At 49.3% G+C, this 27380-nt stretch overlaps 1 protein-coding gene across 2 annotated transcripts in view; it reads left to right on the top strand.

Moving 5' to 3' along the window:
- Positions 1-27380, top strand: part of snu (ABC-type transporter snustorr) — a 68901-nt gene that overhangs the window by 17529 nt on the left and 23992 nt on the right. The window contains exon 1 of one of the 2 annotated variants that reach the window (XM_089553702.1): positions 26277-26417. The exons of the other annotated variant lie outside the window; for it this stretch is intronic. Within the exon in view, the coding sequence (XP_089409828.1) occupies positions 26379-26417 (39 nt within the window). The 5' untranslated portion in view covers positions 26277-26378. Of the gene's footprint in view, positions 1-26276; positions 26418-27380 lie in introns of those variants that run through there. 2 annotated transcript variants of the gene reach the window in all.

Genomic DNA, 27380 nt, shown 5'->3' with positions numbered 1-27380 from the left:
CAAAGCGGGACGCACCCCGAATGGGGTCAGCGCTCGCCTCACTCGCCCCCCCCCCCCCCCCCCCCCCCCCCCCCCCCCGCCGCCATGCATCGCCAGCAGCGGCGGTCGCCACGGACGACGTACGCAGTCCGCCCTGCCATCACCACCACCTGCGCACCGGTGGTGACGCTCCAGATCTGGGCCTCCGAGGAGTCCACCGAGCGAGACACCGCAGGGTCTCGCAAGGCCCACGGACACCGAGTGCAGCGCTGGCGTTCTTCGAGGAAGACAAGAAGCGTCGGTGAGCGAAATTCACATCGGAGAAAAGAGTGATGTTCTATAGAGCTGAATAGGGTCGTTTTAGGCGCGGTGTGAGAAGGGGAGGTCTGCTTTGAGAGGTGCAAGCTGCCGCCACTGTCTAGACTCGCTGTTCCGATCAACACGTTCCACGGACTGCCTTAAAGCTCGCCGGCCTGCGCTACAGCACGACGCGCAGCGAGAGCAGGAGGTTGCAGAGGTTCCGGGCCGAGAACGATGGAGAGTGCACAGGACGCCTGAACACCGAGCTTCTGTGTCGACGACGTGAAGTGACCTTCAAGCTGGAACTTATCGGCGGGCGACTGCTGCCGCACGTGCGGACTGCCGAGTCGAGTGACGAGCGTCAGACTTACACTGCAGCAAGCAGTGCTATGCCTGCTGGACGTCGGTTCGAGGAAGGAGAAGGGAGGTGAGTTCAAGAGGAAGAAGAAAGAAGCTGTGCCAGAACCTTGACGGTGAAGGACTCTGCTCGGGAAGGCCCTGTGTATAATCGACGCGGTAGTCGCCATTCGTAAATATCACAGATATCAGCGCGAGATGTACCCCGACCGCAGGAAGAACAAGGTAGCCATTTTGCAGCATATAAAAAAAGCACTGTTCAAGGAGGAAGCAGGGGCGTCATGTAGCTGAGCAAGTCGTCCATCTCGACCTTAATTTTTTGTCAGCAGAGTTCTGCAATAGCAAGACTATTCAACCACAGCGGTTCTTCTTCAGAGATTATAAAAAAAATACTCACTTAAGTGGCTAAAGTTCATAAATGCCTCGTGATCAGTTTCATAATGCGTGCAGGAAAGCGTAACGCTTTGGGCTAGCAGCGCAACGCGGGAATCTGGCTTACAAGACGACTAAGGCAGCGAACATTGATGCATCGTTTACGAGATTCCGCATTGCTTCACCGGGTGGCCTTCGAGCACTTCTCCACGCCGCGTACTGGGGTCAAGAGACGTTCATTGGAAAAAGCAGTAAGCAGATGACACGTGCAACAGCGGAAAGAGATGCAGGCAGTAGAGCATTACCCCCACAGCAATTAGACATCAGGGCACATCTTTTCCTTGTGCAATATACAGTGCGCTCTAATAATAAAGGCATTGTGCTTGACGGGACAACCACGGCGGGAGGCAAAGTATCCAGCCTTCTCAAGACTCCGTGACAGCGGTGTAAGAAAAGAACAACTCTGGCGAGTCTCGCAATGCACGGCACCTAGTCCGCAATCATTCAACGCTCCTCAGCACGACAGAATTCGCGCAACAGTGACCGGTGCATCTGTGTATACCGCACGCGCGTTTTGTGAGAAGGCAGCGTTGTGACGACGATGACGTCGACTTTGTGTTGAGTGTGCGCGCTCAACTCGAGTGCTACAGAGAGAAAGGAATTTTACGTTCGACACATGGCGAGCGGAGTCCAGTTGTTGGTGTACCGGAAGACCACCGGGCCGTTCGGCGATGGACAGGTAAGTTTGGATACAGGCCGTCTCCGACATTGTTCTCTATAAATCATCTGACTTCTTTGCGTGCCTGATAAAAAGTGCCTGATAAAGCTGATAAAAAGTGTTGCTTGTATTCGAGAACAAAAAGAAAGAAGGAAACAACGTACTTGCCTCGCTGTAGCTGTTTGCGTTGAATTCGATTCGTTCTTGTCGGCGTGCAGCGCGACGGCGGAAACGCATTCACGCTTACCTTGAATACGGCTTCTCTAATCATGCCGTCCGCGCTTCGTTTCTTCACTCATTATAAATACCTCTCTACTCTTTACCATCCGGTACTTCAGGATAACTACAACAATAAATTATAAATATCCTAAAATAAAACAATTATGGTGCTTTGCGACTCTCTAGGGCATTTGCAGTTACATGTTCCTTAACTTTGTTGTGTTATTCTTTTTTTTTTTGTGGTGTGCTAGGTTTATTTCGTGAAACATCGCAGGGCGCTGGCGGCTGAAATGAGATTATCCACGGATTAACGCATTAACTGCTATGTATACAACAAACGGTTTACGCCGTGGGTTGGAGGGCCTCCTTTGAGGGCAGTTGCCGTTTCATCCTTGAGTTGTATCTGACTGTGCCTGGCAGTCAAAGGCAGCTACTTTAACGGGTTAAGATAAACAGCGTCTGTAGCCATGGATGCGTCGGCATGGCGCTGACGTTCGCTGCAGTGGCCAGAATTTGTAAACGGGCGTCCCGGAATAAGCGCAGGTACCGCATCGACTGAGATGCTTCCAGCACCTCGATCGTCGGGTGTCTTGCTCCAAATACGCCGCGTCGAAAAATTTTCGCCGGGGGTGTGACACCACCTTGCACATCTTCTGGCGAATATATGCGCGCACTGCTTTACGATATATAGGGTACCCGGTTTCCGTTAAAAACCAGACCATCGCGACCACTCCCGGCGTCAGTGGAGCGCGCCTGCCTCCTTCTTGGCGCGGGCTTTCGACCGTGACCGTCCCGCAGCCTTTTCCTCAGGGCGCTTCGTGTTTTACAGCCGCCAATATATGCATGCGCGGGATTCGCACATTTACCGCCAGCAAGCGCAAGAAGGGGGAGGGGGGGGGGGGGCAATGCGGATGTACCTAACGCCACTCTTAATCGGATGCCTTCCGACGAGGCTTCATTCAGTTGCGATAGTTCAATCCCATCAAGTTCAATGCACATGCGGGGGACACAAAAAAAAAAATTCAGGGGGGCGCTTTGTTGACCTAAAGTGCGGTGAATCGGAAGCCTTAAGCGCCGTGGTGCAGTTTGTGTCACTGATGTGTGGTTAAAGGGTCCCTGAAACGGTGTCCATGTAGGAAAAGAGAAGTCGAAGTATTGATAGACATTGAACGATCCATCATCCTACCGCAAAAATTTTTGATCTACCTTGTGTGGAACCAGAGATAATGGCTATTAAAAATGACCACCAGCCTTTTCCCTCTCAACTCGTACACCGGAGCGAACCATAAAAAAATTAAGATTACAGGCTGGGACCATGCTCCGCCCACAAATATGTAATCGACGAGATCGGTTTGTTTACTTCCGGTTGACGCGGTCTTTCGCTCGCTCGCTCGCTTTCCCGCTGTCTGCTGTGTTCACCTGTGTCTCGCAACCGTCGCTGCGGCTTCTCTCGTACTATGGACCCCGAGCTGAAGGAACGACTTTTGCGGATGAGGGCCGAAATGGGATTTCAGCCTTAAGGCGGGGACACATGTGCGAAAAGTGTGAGCGATTCGCTGCGGCGCGCCGTTGTGAACGACGTCGTAACGACCGATCGCAGCTCGTCGCCTGCGTCCAACCTGCTGGATGTCAACGACGAGCCGCGCGCGGTAAACGCAACGACGGGAAGCGGTAGTCAATACGACCGCGGAGAGCGGCAGCGTCATGATGCTGTACAGCGCGCTCCACATGGCGCTCGGGGCCGAGCCACGCCGGGCCGGCCTGCCAGCCTTGATGCCGGCTGCCGGCATCTGAAAAACGCGCTAGTATTGCTTGTTCTCGTCCATAGCAAGCCGTGGGATAGATGCATGTCAAAAATGCATCATTTCTGACGATCGCTGGCCAAAACCGAGTTGCTGGTAAAAATGATGACTGCGATACAAGCAGATTTCATCCCACAGCCGCTTTGGTGCTGCTGCTACTTGGTGCGGTCCGCCTGCCGTCTGCTAGCTCCGTCGCTGAAGGCGTCGTGGAAATCGAACATATCTTTTATTATGGGACGAGTTCGCAGCAAAGCGATGTGAATAGTAGGCCTTTTATTATAGCGCAGGCGACTTCCGAAGCGCCGTCAGCTGAGGCTTCGGTGCGAAACCAGATAGGCCTAGCGACGACTAGGGCAGCCTGGGACCAGCGCGCAGTTCGTTGCGCGGCGTTGCCGCAGGTGGTGTCGTTGCCGAAAGATCCACTTTTGCACAGGCATATTGTCGTTCCTCGAATCTAGGAAGCATCCTGTCTGGTATCATGGCTGTTTTGTATTTTCTTGTGCGAACGTGAGGTACGCCGAGCATGCCGGCCGGCCGGCCAGCCTGGCCGTCTGCCGGCGTCATAAAAACGAGCTAAAGTGTGTTCTTGACGTAAATAATGAACCCTGGGATAAGAAATGTGAAAAATGTGTCATGTTTGAGGATCGCTGACCAATACTGAGCTGCTGGTAAAGGTAACGACTGTGATACGAGCACATTTCTTGCAACAACCGTCTCGCTGCCGCTGGCCCGACGTGGGGTCCGGCTCGCCTGGCGCCCGCTCGCTTCGCTGCTGAAGGAGTCGCGGAAAGTGACCATACTATTATTTTATTGTGAGATGATGCTGTTGACTGCCAAGCGATGTGTAGAGTAAGCCTTTTATTATAGCTCAGGCGACTTCCGAAGCGCCGGCCGCTGCAGCTTCGATGCCAAACAGGCAATAGGACTAGCGACGACCACGGCAGCCAGGCAGCAGCAGAGCTCGTCGCCCGGAGCGCCCGCGAGCGGTGCCGTTGCCGAAAGCTCGCAACATAAGCAGGCATGCTTTGTTGCTGCTCGAGAAGTATTTCTGATAACAAGGCGATCTTGCCTTGTGATATTTGTACACCATCCCAAGCAGCGCTCAGGCATTGATGCACGGCGGCGAAGTGCGACACCGTTTGTGAGCGGAGCTTGGGTAGAGCGGCGCAGCGATGCTCACCGCTCCGTGTGTCCCTGCTTGTAGTGGGGCGGCAGTTCGCAAGCGACGATCGGTGCGGCACGTCGGCCAAGTTTTTAAGGACACGGCGTTCAGAAATCGGGCGCTGAATCCTGACGACGACGACAGCTCGCTCACTTCCATCTTTCGGCAGACAGTGCCGAAAGGCAACATCTTGCCGAACCCTGGCTTTGCAACCAACGACACAGCACGGCCGGTCCATTTTGATTGCGCATGCGACGGAGGTCGCTACAGAAATCAGTAGTGCGGCGACTCCAAATCGCACCTCGGTTCTCGATTCGGTTCGACGGCGGCGCCGGCGGAGTGACACAAGCGGCACGAGCAGACGAAAACATTGTAAACCGGAAGTGCAGTACTAATTTCTGACACCCAACACACAATAACCGCGTAAATATGCATATAAACGACAACTCTCCTTGGTGAAATGCGAAATGGTTCCGTAAAGAGTAAGAATGTGAAGTATCTAGAACTTTTAGTTTGTTAAATATGCGATTTCACGTTGGCACCGCGAACCAATGATAGCTCTGCGCTGGTGACGTAAAGAGTACTAAAATGACGTAATGAGTACAGATTCAGGCGGAAGTTCACCGCCGCTGGTCGCCGCAAGGCTCGGGAGCAGCAGTTTTTGAAAATGTATTATAAATTATCTACTCGCTTTTGATGTATTGTACGCGGCATGAACGTTCAGTAGCCTACGCTCTACATAATGCAAGTATTTTTTTGCCAACCTCAGACACCCCTTTCAGGGACCCTTTAAGATGTTATGCTTCGCCTCTAAGAGTGGAAAGCGGACAGCGTCTTGCAACGCTGTCAGGGAGTCCACAGAATGCCATCGCCCGTTCGGCTCTACGCCTTGCTCGTCCGTAAAGTGGTTTTTGAGGAAAGGAAATGTATCTGTCTTGCATACCTCGGTGGACACCTGAACCTCGCCGTAACGGGAAGACAGGAAGATGGGAGTGAACGAAGACACTGTATTTACTAGACGCGCCTTTGTTCATTCCAAACCATCGAGAAGCAATAAAGAAAAAAAAAGAGCTGGCATGGCGGAGTGGTAGCGTGCTCGTCTCGCACTGCGGAGGCCCTGGTTCGATTCCCCAACTCGACCAATGTCCTACTAGGTTTTATTTATCCACGTTTTATTGTGGATAAATATTATTTAAATATTATATATTAAATATTATCCGTTTTATTGTCCACGTTACGCGCTCGCGTAACGTGGACACACACTGGAAACATTCTACTAAGTGTTTTATATTATGAAATTTTTATGCAGATTATTTCGTCTTAGTTTTCGCTGCGTAAGCGCTCCCGGAATATTGTGGCGTCCACGTGAAATTGAACGTAGCGGCCAACATATACACGGTGTCATGTGACATGTTGCTGAATATTTACAGAAGCAGGAAAGGCAGTTGCCCTTTTAAAATGGCGGCCGATGCCTACGATTTCTCATTCTTATTCCTTTCTCTCACAGCTGGCGCGGCCATGCGAGCAAAAGCGGGAGCTTTTCGTTCGTGGTAGAAGATGCACCTGCAAAGCTGATATCAAAGCTCAGAGCAAGCACGCAGCTGTGCTGGGCTTTCATGTGAATGTTCACGAAAAAAAAGTTGGCTGTGGCTTAGCTAACGTTAAGCCTGGATATCTTGAAGCGTAAAGCTCTCGCTGTTTTTCAGCCAACTCCCAAGCCACCACTTCTGGATCGGTGTTTCTGCGCCGTAAGACTGTTGCTGCTGCTTCTCCGTCCATGGCGAGTGTCATCGCCTGTTTTATGGGCAAGCGCGATTTATGTACCCCTCCTTTCAAATGCGCACTGCGCACGGCTGCGGCGAAAGGTGAAACGGTGGCGAGGAGGAGAAGCGGCGGCGCACATGCGCAGTAGAGCGCGACGGCGGCGACGAAAGGTCAGGCGACGGAGTCAGCGGCGGCGGCGGCGACGGCGGCGGCCACCTGCGCCGTGCGTGACGTCGATTGGTTTCGCGCATGCGCAGAAGTGGCAAATCTGGCCTCCGGCTCACGCGAAACGCAGTGTTGACTAGCCTAGTGAAGCTTTTCGCTTCAAAACTCATGCACCAGCCAGCCTCAGAAACTGGTCAAGCCAAGTGGAAAGAGAAGGGGAGCCTGTAGTGCAGGATGTTTTCATACAGTGTCACAAGCGTATCGCGTCCCATGGTGTTGTCTTGTGGCAGCTCGCGACGCAGCCGGCTCCTGTCATTGCGGAAATGCCGCTTCTCTCAACACGCCTTTCGAGTGTGCGCACCAAATTAGCGGAGCGGCGTGCCCTCCTCTGCCCCGGCCGGACTGCAAAGAGCCTCAGACCGGCAGCGCTTATTCCCAGTCGGCTACAGCTCGTCGCCTGAGGAGAAATGCGACCAAGTTTATAACTTGAGTTCCCTATAGAACATAGCGCAGGCATGAATCAGAGCAGCCGGGCTCCGGCCTTCTGCGCGTGCGCAATGACATCTGCATGCTGCCCTTAGCCACTGCAAATGCTCAGCGGGCTCCAGGCTTATTCCTTATATACCGTCTACGCTATGATATCAGATTATCCCACAGAAGACAGATGTGTAATATCGAAAAGTACTGGCGCATACCAGTGGATAAATGAACGCCTATTCTGGCAAACTTTGCTGTCGGTATCCAAGGGAGGGGGAACCTCGGGGTGCTAGCCAACGTTACGACAAGGGGACTTCGTGACTCCGGTTGTTTGGGCGGTGGCTCAGTAGTTCTGGCATTCGACTGCTGACCCAAGGTCGCGGGTTCAATCCCGACTGCGGAGGCAGTATTTCGATGGAGGGGAAGCACATAAGGCAGCCGTGCGCTGTGCGAAGTCAGCGCACGTTAAAGAATCCGGAGCCCTCCACTACGGCGTCCTTCATAGTCCGGGTCTCGCTCCTATACATTGAACTCCACAATTCAACTTTTCTTCACGAGCTCTCTATACGGTGCACCTTAGACAGCACCGTGCGCTTGTTTTAATCGATTTCAACGCGCTAGCCCTGAAAGCCCAAATGTATGCAGAAAATCCGGTGTCAGCGTTGTGGGCGACGTGAGCGACAGATATACGGTGGCGTATAGGGTGGCTCAGACAGCCACCGGCACAGAAGCAAGCTGAGTGGGCAAGCTAGGTCATGTGGACTTGTGTGGTCTTCTGAACAGCTTACCCACCGGACTATGAGCAAACTATCCACCCTGGCAGGTGGCAGTTAAGTTAATAGTTGATAGCGAGAGGTTGCTAGGGAAGAGCAACTCGGGTTCGCACAAGACTTAGATGGTGGCCGCACCTGCTTCGCACGGCAGTACCGCTGCACTGTTGCGCAAGAAGTAGTGGTACGAGGACTCCCAGGGACATATGAATGTAAAGTTCACAATGTCTAAATCCGCATAAATGGACATTAAGTCATTCACGCTAGCGCGTCGCATCCTTGAGGCGGAGCTCAAGTGTGCCCTCCAATTTTTTTTTCGTCGATTGCCAAAAAAACACTTAACTACGTCATTGGATGGCCAGTGCGAGATGGTACGTCCTGCGCCGAGTGTTAGTACTCCCGAACTTAATTTTTATAGTTGCGGCTCAAAGAAACAGTGGCGATAGCCGGAACAAAGGCAACCACTCGACGAATAGGGGTTATTCACGTGACGTCTCGGTCGCCATTTTGTTGCCCAACGCTTCGCTTCCGCCGTGCAGGCTGGAGCAGGAGACCTTTAGACACGCCGGCTGCCCTTTTTGCAGTACTCCACAGAGAACAAAAAAATTCAGGGGGCACTTTGGCTCTCTAAAGTGCTGCAAGGCGAAAGCGTTTCCTGGCGCACTGTTTTCTTCTTATTTAATCTTTATTTTTCATAATTTTTTGCTCTTTTTCTTACTTTTATTGTTTTTTTATTTTTATTGACATATCCTATTTTCATTTTGTTTTTGTTTATTTTCTTATTTTATTTTTTTATTTTTTTCTTTCCTTCGCTTTATTCCTTTTATTTTATTTATGAAACCCACGCATTCACTAGATGCGACTTTATTCATGCTCGAACCTTGAGCCTTCGTGGCGGAGTGGTAGCGTCTCCGCTTCAAATGCCAAAGGCTCTGGTTCGATTCCCACCCTCGGCGCAGTTTCTGTTTAAGCAGTGACGCCAAAAGGCGGACAAAACTGTCGACGCGTCTGTCGACACGGCTGCCGACAGCGTCTGCTAACGACAGTATGAGGCATTAAAGGCTTTCGCCTTAATAGCGGCCGTTGTGACATCGGTGAAAGAGGAACTGTGACAACCTGGCACTGCGGCGACGCACGTATGCGGTGCTTTATTTTGTTGCTTGACTATACTGTGGTGTCGAGGACGTCACGCCAGGGTCCTCTTCGCTTTCCTTGTTCCCGATGGCTCCGTTCGCCCCACGCACCTGCTGGGCTGTACCGCGTTTGCGGAGCCGTACGCCTTTACTTTTCCTCGATGCACGAGGTCTCCGCCGGCAGTTTCTTAACCCGGCCGCCGTGTTTGGTTAAACATGGGAAGCGCGCCAACTCTTCTTAGGCTGACTCACTCACGGCCCTTGGCTTCTCCTGCATCTTCCCGGATGGAGGAAGCGGCAGCACTGTGCTAGAGCATTTCCGTGTACCAGAGCCTCCTAGCGGTGCGTATGTGTCGAAGTATTGTTGTTTTCCAAAAAGCTATACTACTGCTCCTCGTGCTACGATTCTTCATTTATGAAAACCGTCCCTGACGACGCAACGCCAGCCAAAGCCGACAAAGGAGGAACAGCACACCGAAGAAGGAGCTTATGGAGCTCGGGTTTGCACTGACGAACGCTGGTCTACTGAGTCACAGCGTTCTCGTAAAAAATGTGGCTGTTCACATTAACTGTGGGATTTGCCTCTATACGGTGTGTATGTATATATATATATATATATATATATATATATATATATATATATATATATATATATATATATATATATATATATATATATATATATATATATATATATATATATATATATATATATATATATATATATATATATATATATATATATATATATATATATATATATATATATAGTAATCAGGCATATTTAAGGGATAAAATTCAGCGCAAGGTGGGCAGAGGCGGCAGCCGCCCGCACCAGCGCACGGCGCGAGGTCGTTGCGTCGATGGTTGGAGTTCGGACCATCGAGCAACGGTCTCGCCCCGTGCGCTGCACACCTGCCTACAACATTGACCGCAAACAGAGGTACGCGAGTCTCTCAGCCAAGAGAGAAGAAATGCCTCAGAAACTCTGCACTCCAGCGTCGCAGCTTAATCGCGATAAGAACAGCAATTAGTATCGCAGCGACAGAGAAACTTTGGGACGCCACATCAGAAAAAAGAATGGGGACCCAGTGTTGTAAATAACTCCCACGGAAGGCTCGTTCTCTCTCCTAAGCAAATCGATACTGGGAAATCTGGTGAAAAGGCAATGGCGATACATTTTTTTATTCTGAACAAATAGAGCAACGGCTCTAAACAGCTTGCAAATGCGCTGTATATATATAAGTATATGCAGCATTTTGCGCTCCGTAGCACATAAACCTCCCATTTTATAAATGCGCGCTCTCGGAAGCACTGAAAAGGGTAAGTTGAACGCCTTCGTCGGGAGGAGACCGCCTTCTTGACGAGCTCGCGCTAAGCAAACAGCCAAATTTGAGTGCATTGAGTGCGCTCCGTTGCGTTGCAGGGACTTTACAGCCTTTTTCACAATGGCATCCTTACAGAAAACTCGAGTTTCTTCCAGTTAAGGAACTGTTTATTTTTTTGTGTTTCGTACATAGCGTACACGTAGCTCTCCTATGTCCTTTCTCTCTATCCTACATGCCCCTTTCATTCCCGCTAGCCGCAGTACAGACGGTGGTGCTGGTTCATGGTGGTGGTGCAAATGACAAAGGTATACATGCCCTGAGATATTCACTCTCAGCAACTTTTCCTCTTTTCTTGAGTAACGACGACCTCATCTCATGCATGGAGACGAAGCTTGACCAGCGAAAAGACCAACTGCGGGACGAGGTAGCCCTGTGCAAATTTCAAGGACATGTAACAAAGCGACGAAAGGACGGACGAACGACATCATTTTTAGTCCATGCTCTCTTGCGCTGCTCCGCTGTAAGTCACCAACTTTGATGGCATGATTGCTCCTTACGAAACTGTGTCCTTTTGCAACCGAAGTCGGCGACATTAGGCAAATAAAAAAAAATGCTGGCGATTTAGCATTGCTAACCGCGAAATATTGTGCAAAAGCAGGTTTCTGCACGTGGGCAGTCGCCACGTACCTGAGAGCGCAATAGGTAGCGCTTTTCCTTTCCTTTCGAGAGTTGCGCACAGATGGAAGTTGCTGAAAACGACGACATGCATGCAATGCACAGCGCGAGAGTGCGTTGCAGTTTTAACGCAAGGCTTGATCGGTTGTGTGATGTACAGGGTTGGTCAAAAGTTCCCAGGCCACATGATCCGCTTTTCATCGGTATATCCTGCACTTAAGATTCCGATAAAGCTATCACGGTTCTCAGATGGTAGAACGGTCCTTCTTCTATTCTCTACAGATATTTTGAGCTTCGAGGGCATCTCAACTGCCCGACTATGCTGGTCAAAAGCAAACCCTGTGGCCTTGGAACTTTTGACTGACCCTGTACATAAAACATCGCGTTGTTGTAATCAATGTCATTTTGAAGAAAAAAATGCGGCGATATAGCACAGTGCTCTCGCGCAGTGGCTAGTGAAGCTGATCTGTTCGCGCCGTCGCAGGTTCGAATCCCAGTCGGGGAATTATTGACTTTATTTCTCCAGGTTGACCAAGTTGACCCTCATTCAGTGCCTCGTTCATTTCCCGCCATTTCCCGCATCACGTGACTAACTTCAGAGGCTTCGCCACACACCGAGTTTTCCACGTTATGACACCAATCGCGCTTTCGCACTAAAACAACGAGGTAAGTTTCTTGATTCATACCGGCAGCGAAGAAGCGCAAACACGCAGAGAAGGAACACGCAAAAAATACGGACGAACGCTGCACTCACAACTGGTTTATTGCGAAAAGATTTCGAGCATAAACGGCATGTGAACTCCTAGAGGCCCTTCACATAAAGAAAACAGCAGATTGCTGTATTAGTGATGCTTCGGTTTTTATGTACACTTCGGAGTTCAACCTTTTCGCGGCAATACGATAAAATGTTTTCTTGTGTTCCTTGGCACGTGGTTGTTACGGTTTTTCCCTCTCTGTAGTGCGCAGACGCGTGAGCCTTTTTTATGCTCAAAAATCTTTTCGCAATAAACCAGTTGTGAGTGCAGCGTTCGTCCATGTTTTTTGCGCTTTCCTTCTCTGTGTGTTTGTGCTTCTTCGCTGCCGGTATGAATCAAGAATGTTACCAACTTGCTCAAAAACGTGTTTTACTCAACGAGGTAAGGTTGACCAGCAAGAAGAGCACAGTCGCTGTCCGTGCTCAGGACAAGACTGCTGCTTCAGAAAGGCAGCGGCGCGGTCGCCGCAGCTGAGAATGCGGCGGTAAGCATACAAGACGCATTTTGATCCGTTCTTCTTATTATTATCACTCCGAATAAGACAATATTCGGGGACCTCGAGGTAAGTTATGTTGCTCTTCAAGAATAGTGATACCCCGCCTCCACGTTTCCCGCTACGAAACAGAGATAAACTAGTATAATTTTCGAGGTGTGGCACCTCAAGCGCATGTGTAAACTAGGTAATAGTAAAAGCCAGAGCATCGAACTGAACGGAAAGTTCATCCAGATAAGGGGATATTACATAAAATTTGTTGCGGAGACTCTGAGCATTTAAATGAAAAACTGACAAAAACTGCTAATAGATTGCAGAGATTCTTTCACGCGTGTGTTAAAAGATCCCGATTCAAAGTGCATTGTCATGCGCTGGGACAAGCACTACCTGCGAACAGGCTACCGATTTTTGTCAAGATCCCTTTCACCGGTGACGACGCCAGCAGGATCGCCAGGCCTGTTTCGCGTGAATATATTTCCATTCTTCTGCTTAGCTGTCTTCGTGGGCGTGAGCCAAAGGAATCGCTTATTGGAAGGGTTGAAGTTAGCATCCATAGAAGCGAATATCGCTGTCGTTTTCTTTCACTTCTTTTCCTTTTGCATGCTATTTCACTTTTGTTCTGCGGTTGCTGAAACGAATGGGAATGGTCGGGCGATTGTCGCCCTTTGCAGGAAGCCGATGGATGCCTTCGACGTCAGCGTCGCAAAGTGGTTCTAAATCATAAGGCGCAGCCAGCTCGTTGACTAAAGTCATGAGATTTTCAGCCCCTTTCTTTTCAACACCGTCTCCAGGTTTTTCCGCCTTCCGTATTGTTCAAGACCATTCAGCTGCTGTTTTAATGTAGCTACCTCAAAGCTCTGATCGCACGATTCCAAATGGTCAAGGCGCTTCTTCATATTCTGAATTCCGGTGTCTTGTTCGCTATTGTTCAAGACCATTCAGCAGCTGTTTTAATGTAGCTACCTCAAAGCTCTGATCGCACGATTCCAAATGGTCAAGGCGCTTCTTCATATTCTGAATTCCGGTGTCTTGTTCGCTATTGTTCAAGACCATTCAGCAGCTGTTTTAATGTAGCTACCTCAAAGCTCTGATCGCACGATTCCAAATGGTCAAGGCGCTTCTTCATATTCTTAATTCCGGTGTCTTGTTCGCTTTGGTTGGCAAGGATGTCGTCATATTTAACAAACGTCATTTGGACTGATTCCTCAAGGCTATTCATGGCTTCTTTTAAGCTAGGCAAGCAATCTACTTGAGCTTTCATTTCCAAGAGTGGAGTTAATTTTGCACTGATGGCAGTCAGTTCGGCTATTTCTGCTCGCCAGTCTGCTTTCCAGATTTTGCCCCTCTTCTTCTCGCCGTCACACAGGTCGTGCACTTCCACGAATATCTTGATGAGCAGGCATCAAAGTGATATAGTCGAAGCTACATTCAGTACAAGTAGCAAACTGACTGCCATCAGAGAACCTCCGCTTGCATGACAAACAAACTGGTGTATCTGATACGACTGATCAACCTGAGCAGAGACACAACTGCACACAAAGCCAATGACAGCATATATGGCAGCAGCAGTGACAGTATCAAAGTGAACAGGCTCTAACCTAAGCGAAAAAGAAATAAAGAGCACACCAACCTGCACAGTAAAACCAGAAGCAAGAAGACGGTCCGTCACTGCTGCTGCCGAATGCCTGAATGAGCCGGTGGGCGTTGTTTTTGGAGCACAGGAAGTCAGTACTTTGGCGTGCCAACCAGACAGCGGGTTTCACCAACCAGCGCTCGATGAAAGTTCGGTATTCCAACGCACATCTGGAACCTGAGAAGAATTAGAGCTGCTTGAAGAATCAGGGCACTGCACAGTGAAATCAGAAGCTCTTGTCAGTGCGCAGCAGGAAGACGATCCGTCGCTGCTGCTGACGAATGCCTGAATGAGCCGGTGGGCGTTGTTTTTGGAGCACAGGAAGTCAGTATACTTTGGCGTGCCAACCAGACAGCGGATTTCACCAATCAGCGCTCGATGAAAGTTCGGTATTCCAGCGCACATCTGGGAGCTGAGAAGAATTAGAGCAGCTTGAAGAATCAGGGCACTGCACAGTGAAAACAGAAGCTCTTGTCAGGGCGCTGCAGGAAGACGATCCGTCGCTGCTGCTGCCGAATGCCTGAATGAAGAAAAACATTAAACTCTAAACCGAAAAATCTCGTCATAAGCATAAGCACTATGCTGGCCTAGTTTTGCCTGCGCGAACGTGGAGGCGTTCGTTTTTCCAAATGCGATCGGCGACTGGAACGCACTGCCGCAGGATTCTTGTGTGCACCGTCCCGATGCGTGAATTGGGCCTCTTTGTAAATGGAGCTGTCCATGATGCTGTTGTTGGCACTACGTGTTGTTGATTCTTTTTCTTCTATTGCTTCCTTAAGTACGACAATATTTGCTTCAGTTTTGCAATGTATGCGCTATCATTTTCAATTGTTGGTGATGACGATGATGTATTTTTATGGCGGAAGAGCATCTGAGGTCAAAGTGTGCCTTGGCACAAGGCGTTTTCGTCTGCTCAAGGTGATATCAGAGACCTATTTCCCAGGCGTTTCCCACCAGATAAGCCGAGCACAAGGCCAAGGGAAATATTGTGCCCATTGTATCATCAGTATGTATCAGCAGCGCTAAACAAAACAGGAAGAAGAAGGAGAAGATAGTACAGCGCTCTGTAATATCTTCTCCTTCTTCTTCCTGCTTTGTGTTCGCGCTCTTGTTACATATGGATCGCAACCAACTAGCCTGGCAGATGGTGCATCACCAGTGGGTGCCCGGCGGCACTGGGGATCAACCCCGCATCCACTGCATGCGAGGCGGCCAATGTCTTTTTGTCATTATGAATGCCCTTTTCAGAGCGCTGCTCTTAGGCGCCCGCTCCTGCACTCCGCGTCGGCGTCGCCGTTGTCGGCGTAACCGGTTGTCCAAGTAACAGAGTGAGACGCCACGTGACGATCCCGGACGTTTGTCAGTGGCGTCATACGCCACCTGCCAGCGGTGGCAGGTAGCGTGTAAAGGACTGCGCTCAAATATTGCATTACCGACTATCGTAATCGGCTGTCAATTTTTTTAATGCGTAAGCAATACTTGCCTCATGCGTGGCGTATATCGGGTAACCTCGGAAGAGCGCCGCACAAGCTGCAGCCACTGGGAAGAAGCTCGGATAAGCTCGATTAGTAACTAAAGTAGACTGCGCTGGAAGTTGCCCGGGAAGTGCATGGGTCGCACATTCCCTTTTGCTGGCTGTGACGGAAACAGCCAGCGAGGCGCCCAAATAACGTGGCAGTGGGAGTTGCCATTTACGTCAAGCACAATGTGGAAGAGACAGCACTTGAATTAGAGCTCTACGACTCTGGACAAATGTGTGCAATACGTCTCCTCACTGGCCTCATAGTGATATGCGTCTACTTGGTGCCAAACGTACTGGAAATGGATGCTAGAACATTTGTGATGCAGAACATACCACTGAATCGCAGAAACTGACCAATGATAGTAGTAGGCGACTTCAACCAGAACGCCAAGTGAAGCCCCACCTTGCTGGCAAAGTTGTAAGGAAGTATTTGACTTCAGATTGTGACGCCACCACACACCGCCGCGACCGTTAGGGGTACTTGCATCAACTTAGCGTTTTACAATGACAATGCCATCGACGACGTAAAGTATGTGGGAAGCTACTTCACAGACCACAAAGTGGCAGTCATGGCCATCGACCCAGAGCTACCACCGCCAGAGAAGGGATACCGTTCAGGAGGACAATGCCATTCATACGATGGGGAACTTTACCCTAACTGAAGAGGACTTCAACTTCTCGGAACTAACCCTAGACCCCGAGGAAGCCATCGCATAAACGCGGTAATGAAGTTTACTTAAGCTCAGTCACCTTGGGTGTCATGAGAGCCTCATACATGCAACTGCAGTAACGCCGCCGTAACGGATGATTCGCTGCTCATTAGCACGGAGCTCCGAACGGTGCGCAGGGGGGTAGCCAACACGAAATAAGTTACACAAACCCACAGAACACCACAAAAGTACTCAACCACAAACGCACCGACAGGGGACAGCAGTAGTACTTAACAGTGCACGTGGGCGAGTCGGTCGTACATACTTAAGCAAGGAAAATGCACAAAAAAAGAAGACACATACGAGTCCGTACTTGTGCTCTTCTCGTCCGTGTCTTTCTTGGCGCATGTCGTTTGCATAAGCAGTACTGCACAACGCTTTCGCTCATTCGCTTTCGCACGTGAGGAGACTTAAGTGCCTCCGGTATTTTTTTTCACGTTGCATCCTCTTGTAGCTTATTTTTCGTAACAACCCTCTCCTAATTGGGCCGTATTTGGTCCGCAGAATCTAATAAATAAAAATAAATAATCCGCAGAATCTAATAAATAAAAATAAATAAATATTAAATTAGGAACGGCGTGACTCATATACCGTAAACGCAGAATAATGAGCATCAAATCTTCAACATCTAAACAAATGAAGGAGCTTAAGCAAGGCAACATTTGCGTGCAAGAAATGTACATGTAGAACGCGCAGAGTAGAATTTCCAACGTTAAGAAATAGCGTGCCAACCTGACGACACAGAGTAGCCTGGAAAACAGAAAAGACATTAAAAAAAAAAAGACTACGTAAGTATAGCGCATGCCTACGTGTGGTACGAGCAGGAAAACTGCACTCGAGGCGGGTTCCAGGGGAGAAGCCAGTGCGTGAAAGGTTTTTGAGGTCACGTGATTATTGACGAGGCGCCCAAAGACCGCGTTATCTTCAGCAGGCCTCAACGTAACACTGCAACAGTGCACGTCGGTTGGCAAAGTGCCATCGACAACCTGCTGTGCCGGGGTTATCGCTTCAGCGCCGCCGTTTCCTTGTGAGGAAAGCTTCGACTGCTTTCGTTGCGACTCGCTTCGAGGCCGCTTTTTCTGCGGCCGATGCGTGTTCGGACCGAACGGGTATAGGGGTAGCGAGGCATGCTTCCTCTCGACCGCTGGGCAACGCTGTTCGACATTTTCGTTATCGACCTTGGAGTGCAGACGCAATCTTTCGGCGTGTGGAAGTGCGCGCAATTTTTGCATCGCGCTTTGAAATGGTTGTTGAACATTGGAATGTTGGTGTCATGCATACGGCCAAGTTGCGCCAGGCGCACTGGCGACTTCGGCGTATGCCGCAGGAGAAGACGACGCAGTCACTTCGCTCATAGACAGAAGGAATTGGGATACAGGGATCGTGCAACAGAGCCGGGTATTCGTATGCCTTATCGTTTCTCTTCTGGGGCACAGGGCTAAATTGCAGGCATCTCCTTAAAAGGACAGTGAGGACCAGACTAGCCAACTTTTGTTCTTAGTAAAAATCGATTCTGCCTCTTTCTAGCTATCTTCGTGTTTGTCTGGCACCAAAAGACAAAACTGTTGCCGAAAAATTCGGATTTCACAATTTCTTCCACACGTTTGACTGAAACTTTCAGCTCCATACAAGAAAAGACTCCCTGATCATCATTTTTGAGTGAAGGGTGGTGTAGCCTAACTTCGGTCGGAGGCGAGCGGGCGCACCAGCTGCGCGGCTGTGACGTCACTCGGCTCGTTGCGCATGCGCACAAGTGGCGCCGAAGGTCCACAGCGAAACGGTGAGGCTGCGGGTAATGTAGCTCTCGCTACATAAAAAGTTTTAACTCACCGCAGTTTGCTTGCGAAAACAGCCAGGGGTAGCGACACTGAGGTGGCGACACGTCCCTTTTTTGTAGCGAGAGCTACACTACGCCAGCCGTTTCGCGAGGTCAGCCTGGCTGTGCGCAGAGCCGTGGCACCGCGGGAAAGGCGTCGCGCCGAACGGGCGATGGCGTTCCTTCGTAAAATTGAAAATTGGTTTTTGAGGAAAGAGAATACGTAGTAACTGTCCCACATATCTCTATGGACACCCGAACCGCGTCGTAGAGGAAGGGATGAACAGTGGGACCAAAGAAATGGTTTATGGTTTAGGAGGGTTTAACGTCCCAAGGCGACTCAGGCTATGAGGGACGCCGTTGAGAAGGGCTCCCGAAAATTCGGCCACCTGAGGTTCTTTAACGTGCACTCACTTCGAACATTTCATGGGCCTCTAGAATTTAGCCTCCATTGAAATTCTAGCCGCCCGCCTCGTCAGTTTGCGCATGCGCGGAGTGACGTCAGAGATGCGACGGGTATATATATCACAATGATACAGAGCCTGTTGTAGGAACAGACAGCTCGGAGGAAGCTATGGCTCGTCGTAGGAACGAAGGCAAGAGGAGGCGGCGAGTCGAGGAGACCGAGGAAGAGCGCGCTAAGCGTCTCGACAAGCGACGTAAGGACGACGCGGCTAGACGGGCCCGCTTAGCCGACGACAGTGCATCCAGAGGAGGCGGCGAGCCGAGGAGACCGAGGAAGAGCGCGCTAAGCGTCTCGACAAGCGACGTAAGGACGACGCGGCTAGACGGGCCCGCTTAGCCGACGACAGTGCATCCAGAGGAGGCGGCGAGCCGAGGAGACCGAGGAAGAGCGCGCTAAGCGTCTCGACAAGCGACGTAAGGACGACGCGGCTAGACAGGCCCGCTTAGCCGACGACAGTGCATCCACGAGGACAGATGACGATGAATCGAGTTCTGCATCTCTGAAAGAAGCTAGACTCTCGCTACTCTACCAGGTTGAACCAGAGCTAAGCCACAGCCATTTTTTTTTTACTTTCTCTAGCTTACAAAACATCCGTTTTCATTCAAAGCAGCGTGTCTGTCGTCCGAATGCGGTAATCTATCCATATGGGGCAACTTCAGTTGGTCTTCAGCGTCCCTTTGACAGTAATGTACGCAGTATATGTATATTCGAAAGCAAATCTCGATACTTTAAGATACAGTGTGCGAACTTACGCTGCATTGTTCATTTGATGCGTTATATTAGTTTCCTCTGTGCTGGTAGTGTTTTCTTTTTTACTTATTTCTTGCTTACTTTAGTTGTATCTGTTGTATATTGCCTTTCTTATTGAGTTTCTGTGATTTTCCCGACTGTACTGAAACTAAAAAAAAAAAATAGCCATCATCACGAAGGCCAAAAACATCACTGCAAGCGCGACCAACGTTAACGTATGGGAGAGCTTTGATTAAAAAAGAAAATAAGGTTTAACATTTTTTTCAACCTCAGACATTTTATTTCTGTGATTATCATCGCACAGTCAGTGCACAGATTTTTAAACGACACTATCGCGGCCGTTGAATTTGGTCTAAAGTCCAACTTAGCAGATCTCAAATCGCTTGAGTGGTACGTCAGCGTTCAGCTGACTCATCTGTTATCTTCGTTTTCTTTTTTTACGTATAGGCAAGCATTTTTTTTTTTTTTTTTACGGCGTGGGTGTTTTCTCCGACCCTTGACCAAGGTCGAACTGAGCGCGCAGACTGATTAGTCGTATCGACATCGCCTCAGAGTGGAAGGTCGAAGAGGGGTAACGCAGATCCACTGTGGGACAAACGGAAGTCTATGAAGCGGTGCCAATAGCGCTGTACCCTCGCATGCGGGTACGGCTTGAATTAATTTAGAAGTAACATATTTTCTTGAAGTCTACAGGCCGACCACTACGGGATAGCGCTTGTTTTGTAAATTGGTTGCACAGTGACTTCAGAGAACTGAAGCCCCATGACCGATGGAAGTCTATATTGCAAAAAAAAAAAAATTCATAAAAGTCGCCGTCTCTGAGGGATACCAGCTCAATTTTAAACAGCGCAAAAGGGGAAAGGGGGAGTGGAGACGGGACACGAACAAAGCAGATGGGACAAATGCGCTGTCAGCAAGCGTGTGATGTATCTACGTGTAAACCCTTTCAGATGTGTGCAGTAGATACCAGCTCAGATAATTCAGGTGCAAGTTTTCAGCTAACTAGCCGCACCGTCGCATTCACATACCAGTCGGTCGTCCAGAGGCGACCAGGTTTGCGCCTGCGTCATGTGCTCGCTATCCGTAATCCTCTCTGCTCTATTCTTCTTCCCAACTTCCATCAGTGGTGCATCGGACGGCATTCGAAGCATGCTCACAACTGACGTTACGCTAAGCCGGTTCCTTTTCAACAGAGGGCTCAAGTTTGGAAAACACGCACGGTTGTCGGAAGTTCAGGCAACACACCTTACTCTAGCCTGCCCGCTACCACGTTGTCGAATTCCTTCGGGCAGACGGAATCCAGCCTCCTGAACGCAGATACCGGGCGTCGCATAGCATAATAGCCTGTGAGGACAGATGAATCTCATGCGAATCGCAGCATGTGAAATAGGCCTAACAGGCCGGGAAGTTGGTCACCACGGAGCGACGATATCAGTAAAAAATGGGATGTTCGAAAAAAACTCCCCGCTTTCAAACAGCGTGATGTCAAATGATAGTCTGCTGGAGTCCCTCGCAAGTCAGTCTGCATTTACTGTACCCATACGTGCTCCCAATTCCGCGCTAGAAGGTCAGTGCCTTACATCTTGCATTCCGCCATCTGAGCGGTATAGGCCCGGAAAGACTCCCTTACTCCCTGTCCCCACAAAAATGTCGCACCTGCCACAACACTCTCTCAGCCACTCATGTTCTACTATAGGGGCTTCTTCCCCTTTTTCACGGAATCCTCTGCGTAAAATTGGATCTGAAAGGAAAAGCATGATGGAAGCCAACAGCCACCCAAACCAAAGAGCGTAGGCGGTGTTTTTTGTTTTATCTGTGGCGTTCATCAGTGAAAGATTAAGAGGATAATTATTTTAAAGATAACTGATAAGAAAGAAGAAGAAAAATCAACAACATGCAGCCGTTGGGATCGAACTCACGACCTTCGAATTTCGCATCCGGTGCTCTACCACGGCACGTTCCTATGTGGCACTCGCGGTAATACAGGACGCACTACGTCCGCCGATATATGGACAAAGGTGGCGCTGATGAACACTCTCAGTCTTGGGTTACGCTACACATAAATATCCCCGAAAGCAGAAGATTGAACAGCCGCCGTCGTAGCTCAGTTGTTAGAGCACCATGGATTCGCATCGCACAGGCCGCATGCGGTTGTTCTTTCTTCTCCTTTCTAAACGATTATCTTTAAAACAATACACCTTATTGGTCTTCCTTTGGTGAGCGCTACAAATTTAAAAAAGAACATTGCCTCTGCTCTGCTCCATCAGTGGTGCATCGCACGGCATTCGAAGCATGCTCGCAACTGACGTTACGCTAAGCCGGTTCCTTTTCAACAGAGGGCTCAAGTTTGGAAAACACGCACGGTTGTCGGTTGTCTGTCCGCTTCCTTCATGTTTGTCATAAAAGAGCTCCTTTTTTTCCTTCCCTTGTCTGCTGAAGGGAAAAGGGAAGCATTAGCAGGAAAATAGGCGAAGCTTTATCGGCAAAGTACATTACAAACTAGGTCAGTATATTAATACCTTGTTTTTAATTTTTGAATATGTGGCTTTTGTACCGTTTGCCGTGATTAGTATGTAGTATATCCTCATTTTATGCGAATACGTAATATCATTACTTATAGTTTATTTTTCTCATTTATGTTAGCATTTCTGGCCTGTCCATTATATTATTTGCCCTGTGTATTATATGTGCTGTAGCTCTGTTTTGTTGCGCGTTATGCCGCCAATTGAAGTCTTTTTCTTCTGTTATGAGCAGAGTAGTAGCCGGCGCCATAATCAGGCACCAACATCTGCTTTTATGTCCATGTCAATAAAGAAAAATACGCTACATCGATTACACTGTGGACGTTGAGGTTATCTGTAGACCATTGATAGAACGAAACAAAAGGCTATCTCGTGTTTTCTCTTGCACTCTCCTACGACGCCTTTGCGCTCGTCTTGACGCATGCCTTCAGTGTCAGGTTTCTCACGGCGATACGCTGTGTTGGTCTCCCATATTGGCGACTCAGAGGCCGCGGTGGCTCAGTGGTTATGGTGCTCGACTGCTGACCCGAAAGACGCGGGTTCGATCCCGGCCGCGGCGGTCGAATTTCTTTGGAGGAGAAATTCTAGAAGCCCGTGTGCTGTGCGATGTCAGTGCACGTTAAAGAACCCCAGGTGGTCGAAATTTCCGGAGCCCTTCACTACGGCGTCCCTCATAGCCTGAGTTGCTTTGGGACGTTAAACCCCATAAACCAACCAACCAATCAGAGGCCGCCATTTTGTCGACCACAGATCAGGCTGAAAGGCTGCAGGCGTGTCTAATGGGAATATCGCCACCTGCCCCGACCTGCACAGCTGAAGCAACGCGCTGGACGGGCGTTATATCCACGAGATGGTTCTCTTCGCGCTTCAGCGCGCGCGATTGGCCGCTTCACCGTGTGACGTCAGCGGGCCTAAAGTCACGCAACCGCAGAGAAGCGAACCGGTTCCATAGCGAACGGTCTCGTGGATGTACGTACCCCCAAAGTATGGAAGACGTGACGTCATGTGATTGCCGACTGTTGCATTCCGACAACTTTGTTTTTCTCCTCTTTCCGAGATTATAGGGTGTTGACCGACCACATTAGGGAGTAAATAGACACGTTGAGCTGACACTAGCCTTAGTTGTAAAAGTCACCTACGAGATAATTTAGAGTCCGTGCTCGTCGTTTACACGACAGTTTTCGTTCCACCGCAATAAAGCTTGAAACTGGATGATGGATAGCAACTTTTATTTTAACGCCTATGTTCAGGTGGTGAATGTGGTCAAGTTTACTCACAGGTCGACACTGCTTGGCATACTTGGTGAAGGGCCTACAAGAGAACAAAGGTGCGCAGCGAATACTTCTCGACAAATTCCTGCACTTTGGCCCTCAACAATCCAGACGAACTTAAAGCACTAATGAAAAAATATAATACTACCGCAAGGTAAGAATGAAGCCAGATGCCAAACTGCTGCAGGGAGAAAGTGGCGAAAATAGAGATCCCGAAAGTTTCTCCCAGTCTCACCACGCGAAGGCCGCATTGCGACGGTGATGTCCAGCGCACACATGCAGGACTGGAAGAATAATTACTTTCAAATATCGCATTTAATTTCAAGTATTGCGACAATATCAGCGGCTAGAAAAAACGGCACTCATGCCATGAATTTCATTTTTTTTTTGCGCATAGTTTCCAAATGAAGAATTCTCTTATTAGTTCAGACGGCGTCGCGGTGAGTGAACGGAAGCGTGGTGCGTTACGTTGGAGAAATCTCAATTTCATCAGAAGTGAACAACACACTCTTTTGGTGCAGCGGAGCGATCGGACGCCGGCGACACGTGCTCAGTGGTCCCGCCTGGCTCTGCGCCGACCACTGCGCGTGCTCAGCCGGTGTACGTCTCGTCTACGCTAAAAGTATCCATTGTTCGGCTCCTCTTGTCTAGATCCCCTGGTGGTGAGAGCAGAATAGTGATGCAAAACTATCGGAAAATTGACTATCGACAGTATCGATAGTTTTTTTTTAAACTATCGATAGTGTAAAAAAACTATAGTGCTACTATCGACAGTGTTGCTATCGATAGTACTACTAGCGATAAAACCGCTATCGATAGCAAGACTATGGATAGTGAAACTGTCGACGGTAAGATTATTGATAGCAAAAATATTGATATTACGCATTTGCTGGCCAGCGATATAACCAAAACATTTGCGATGCCTGATTGGTTTGATGGTCTCAAGTGGCTTAATGTCCCAAGTAGCATCGATACGGCTATCGATTGTACTATCAATACAACTATCGATTGTACTATCGATGGTACTATCGATAGTACTATCGATAGTCTTTTTTACCATCGATAGTTCGATAGTGACTCAACTATCGATAGTATCGATACTACTATCGATAGTTTTGCATCACTAGAGCAGAAGCGTCACGGCCAACAGAGGTCAGTGAGCATAGGGGAAGAGAAAGTGATTTAATTCTGCACATTGAATGTACAGTCTTCTATGGGGCGTTAGGAAGTACTCCTCGGGCATGACTTGCGGGCATGAAGTGCGTAGAGAATCCGGCTTATTCGATCCCTTTGAGTTGTGGCGGTTCCTGTGTTGGACAAACTGGTCGTTGTTTGAACGATAGGCTGAGGGAGCACAAAAATGATGTCAAGAATGCTGCCCGCCACATCGGTGTTCACTGTCGTGATTGTTCGTGCCAGCCTCTGTATGACAAAAGCAGGATTGTTGATAGACACAAAGATCAGCTGACTAGAGAAGTTATCGAAGCGTCTGAGATCTTGAAGCTGGGTCAGAGGTGTGTAAGCACCCCTTCTGTCGCTATCTTGCAGAAAGAACATGAATTTTTGCACACGTGTTAACCTTGTGTTATCAAATACGTGCCTGGTCGGGGGGATATCTGTCACGGTTCTTTGTATTTTTCTGTTTTTCGCATGGCTTACTGAATAAACATTCTCTTGTTAGTCAGCGCTGTGTATCGTCCTTTCTTTTCCTCTGGCCTTGTGCCGTTGCGCTGCTTCACAAGAAATCATGACTTATCTAACAAGGCGATGACCGCCGATTCCGAAGTTTTTTCACGCGGTCAGCGATGCGGCATTTCAGGACAAGATAGCCAAGACAGCTGCGATATGTACGAAAACGCTTATAACAAATACATTAGCTCCATTCTCCAAGAGTGTTTCAAACATTCAAAGCTGTCGTACTCTTGATTTTGCCACAGCGTAAATTTATCGACGCAAGGGTGGAAAACAGCCGTCGTGGCTGGCGTTGTCATTTATTCTAACGCACGCTATTCTCTAACATTATTTTTTCTGCATTCGCTTTTAATCATGCCGTGCTGGAGTTTTCAGGCATTTGCATATTTTACATGTCAATCATTCTAGTTCAGTCCCTTTTGTGTTGCGCCGCTTTCAATAACGCCTCGCTGGGTAACTTATAGCCGCTTGAACAAATGAACATGACAATGAACGAGCGCGCAAGTTGCGGAGGCAGCGCCTGCTACACGGAATGCTTTTTTTTTTTCTTTTTAAGGACGCCATTCACCGCTCAAATTTTAGCAGACTCTATGCTTTTCAATACTGCTTCTTATATTTCTCGCTTTTTTTCTCAGTTGCGCAGACTGACGCCACACCTTCTAGAGTATATCATACAAAAAGAGCGTGACGATGGGGGGTAGGGCGAGAGTGGTACTTACTTTCACTGCCTTTACGACCACGTTCTGTGACGACATAGACGTAATGTGGTCCAACATTCACCGGCCTTTGCACACTTTATCATTTTCGCAAATGATGCATTCACTGCGAGTATAACTCTATTGCCAAAACAACTGACGCATGCGCACAGACACTGAACGGACCCCCCCCCCCCCCCCCCCAACGAGAATCGTTCCTAATTGTCATTGTTATCAACGGCTGCTCAGCAATCTTGTTTCCAACACTGATTCGGAGGAGCAAAGGCAGAAAAAAAAATAGAGCCAAGAGGCTGCTTATCACAACTTAAGGGCGTCAGTGCTACCAACTGATGACGAATGGTAAAAACGCCACCAGACGATTTTCAGTTAGGATGCGGGGGAAGGCAGAAGAAGATACAGGCGTGGCCTAACCCCCCCCCCCAAACTCTTTCAGTTCCCAGAGAAGGTCTCCCACTTCATTTCCCAGAATTCTCTCCCTCCCTGCACCCTTTGTAAATCCCACCAGAGATTGGAATTAGCCGTCTTCAGGGGATCAGTCTACCCTCTCTTAAGTGGGAGCAAAAGCATAAGGCAATGGTCGCCCCTGACCTTGTTCGTAATCTTCCACAAATCTTCCACTCGTCAGCGATACGGCATTGATACCACGTGACTTTCTTTTCGTGAGCTGGCCCGCGCGACGCTGACGAACACTGCGCAGGCGTGTTTCTTTTTTCCTGCGCTCTTCGTCGCCGCGTTCGCATCGTCCGGAGCCGCAGTCGCCGTCGAATGTCCCCGGAACTCAGCGCCGCTTGCTTCTTCTCCTAGTCCGACGATGGCCAGTTGGACCAACGTGGTGCGAGAGCCACTGCAGGTAATTTCAAGGGGCGTCCGGCTGTGCGTGCCACTTTGACTCGTAGTTTGCGCCCTTTCTAAGTGGAGTCCAGGGGTGCGGGATCTAATAGCAGTCGAAGCTTGGCGACGTTTTAAGCCTAACGCACAGTCGTCGGCACGGTTGTCTGGAGCGCTCAACGCTGCCCTGTTGCAGAAAGGAAGTTACATTTTTAAGCGGGCATTTCGTTCTGCAATGTTTGCGCTAAAGTGCAGAAGCACAGACAGTTTGCACTGCAAATTGGACTGTACCGTATACAGAGCGTCTGAGCGAATATTCCATTTCGTTTTCTGCGCAACATACCGCTCTAGACGAGCGTGCTGACGACGATACCACACCAATTTTCGGTTGTGGCTAGGCCCGCGTGTATCCTTTGCAAAATCTTAGGGATTGGAAAGGATTCCAAGTAACAAGCAGGACACAAAGTGCAGCAGTGAACGCCAGATGAACCTTGTTCCAAGTGGCAATGTTGGACATGTGAGTGATCATGTGTTTTTGTCCTCCTGACAGTGTCCGCGTCGTCAGCCTTCCCGTCGTTATTGCTGCCTGTTTTGTGTGTGATCCATGCGTACGCAGGCGGTGTTCGCGACATGCAAAGGGCGGCATCTTTAATGCCGAGTTGTGTTGTCTTGTTCGAGAAGATTCGCACGTGGAAAGTTGTGGTCGTCAAGGCGTGCATCTCGTGTGCAGCCTGACGATGGGTGTCGTACTAGTGTTTCGGTTCCTTTTGGCAAAGCACTCGTGTGGATAGGAATGGCAGACACCCCTTAAAGGAGGATATTCGGCCAATGGCTTCGGAAGACTGTCATGACATCGCCATCAATTCCATTCCACGGAGGCACTTGAGTCACGTGCAGCAGAGGCTAGGTACGGAAGCAGACGGTCCTTTGTCCCCACGACGTGGGCTCCTCAGAACCCTGCACCCTCTTCTCACCACCCCACGGC

This window comes from Amblyomma mixtum, chromosome 7 (genome assembly GCF_055824585.1).
Source record: "Amblyomma mixtum isolate Tamu chromosome 7, ASM5582458v1, whole genome shotgun sequence".
Classification (NCBI taxonomy): Eukaryota; Metazoa; Arthropoda; class Arachnida; order Ixodida; family Ixodidae; genus Amblyomma; species Amblyomma mixtum.
Note: the sequence above shows the minus strand (reverse complement) of the source record. Positions and strands in the feature narration are given on the sequence as shown.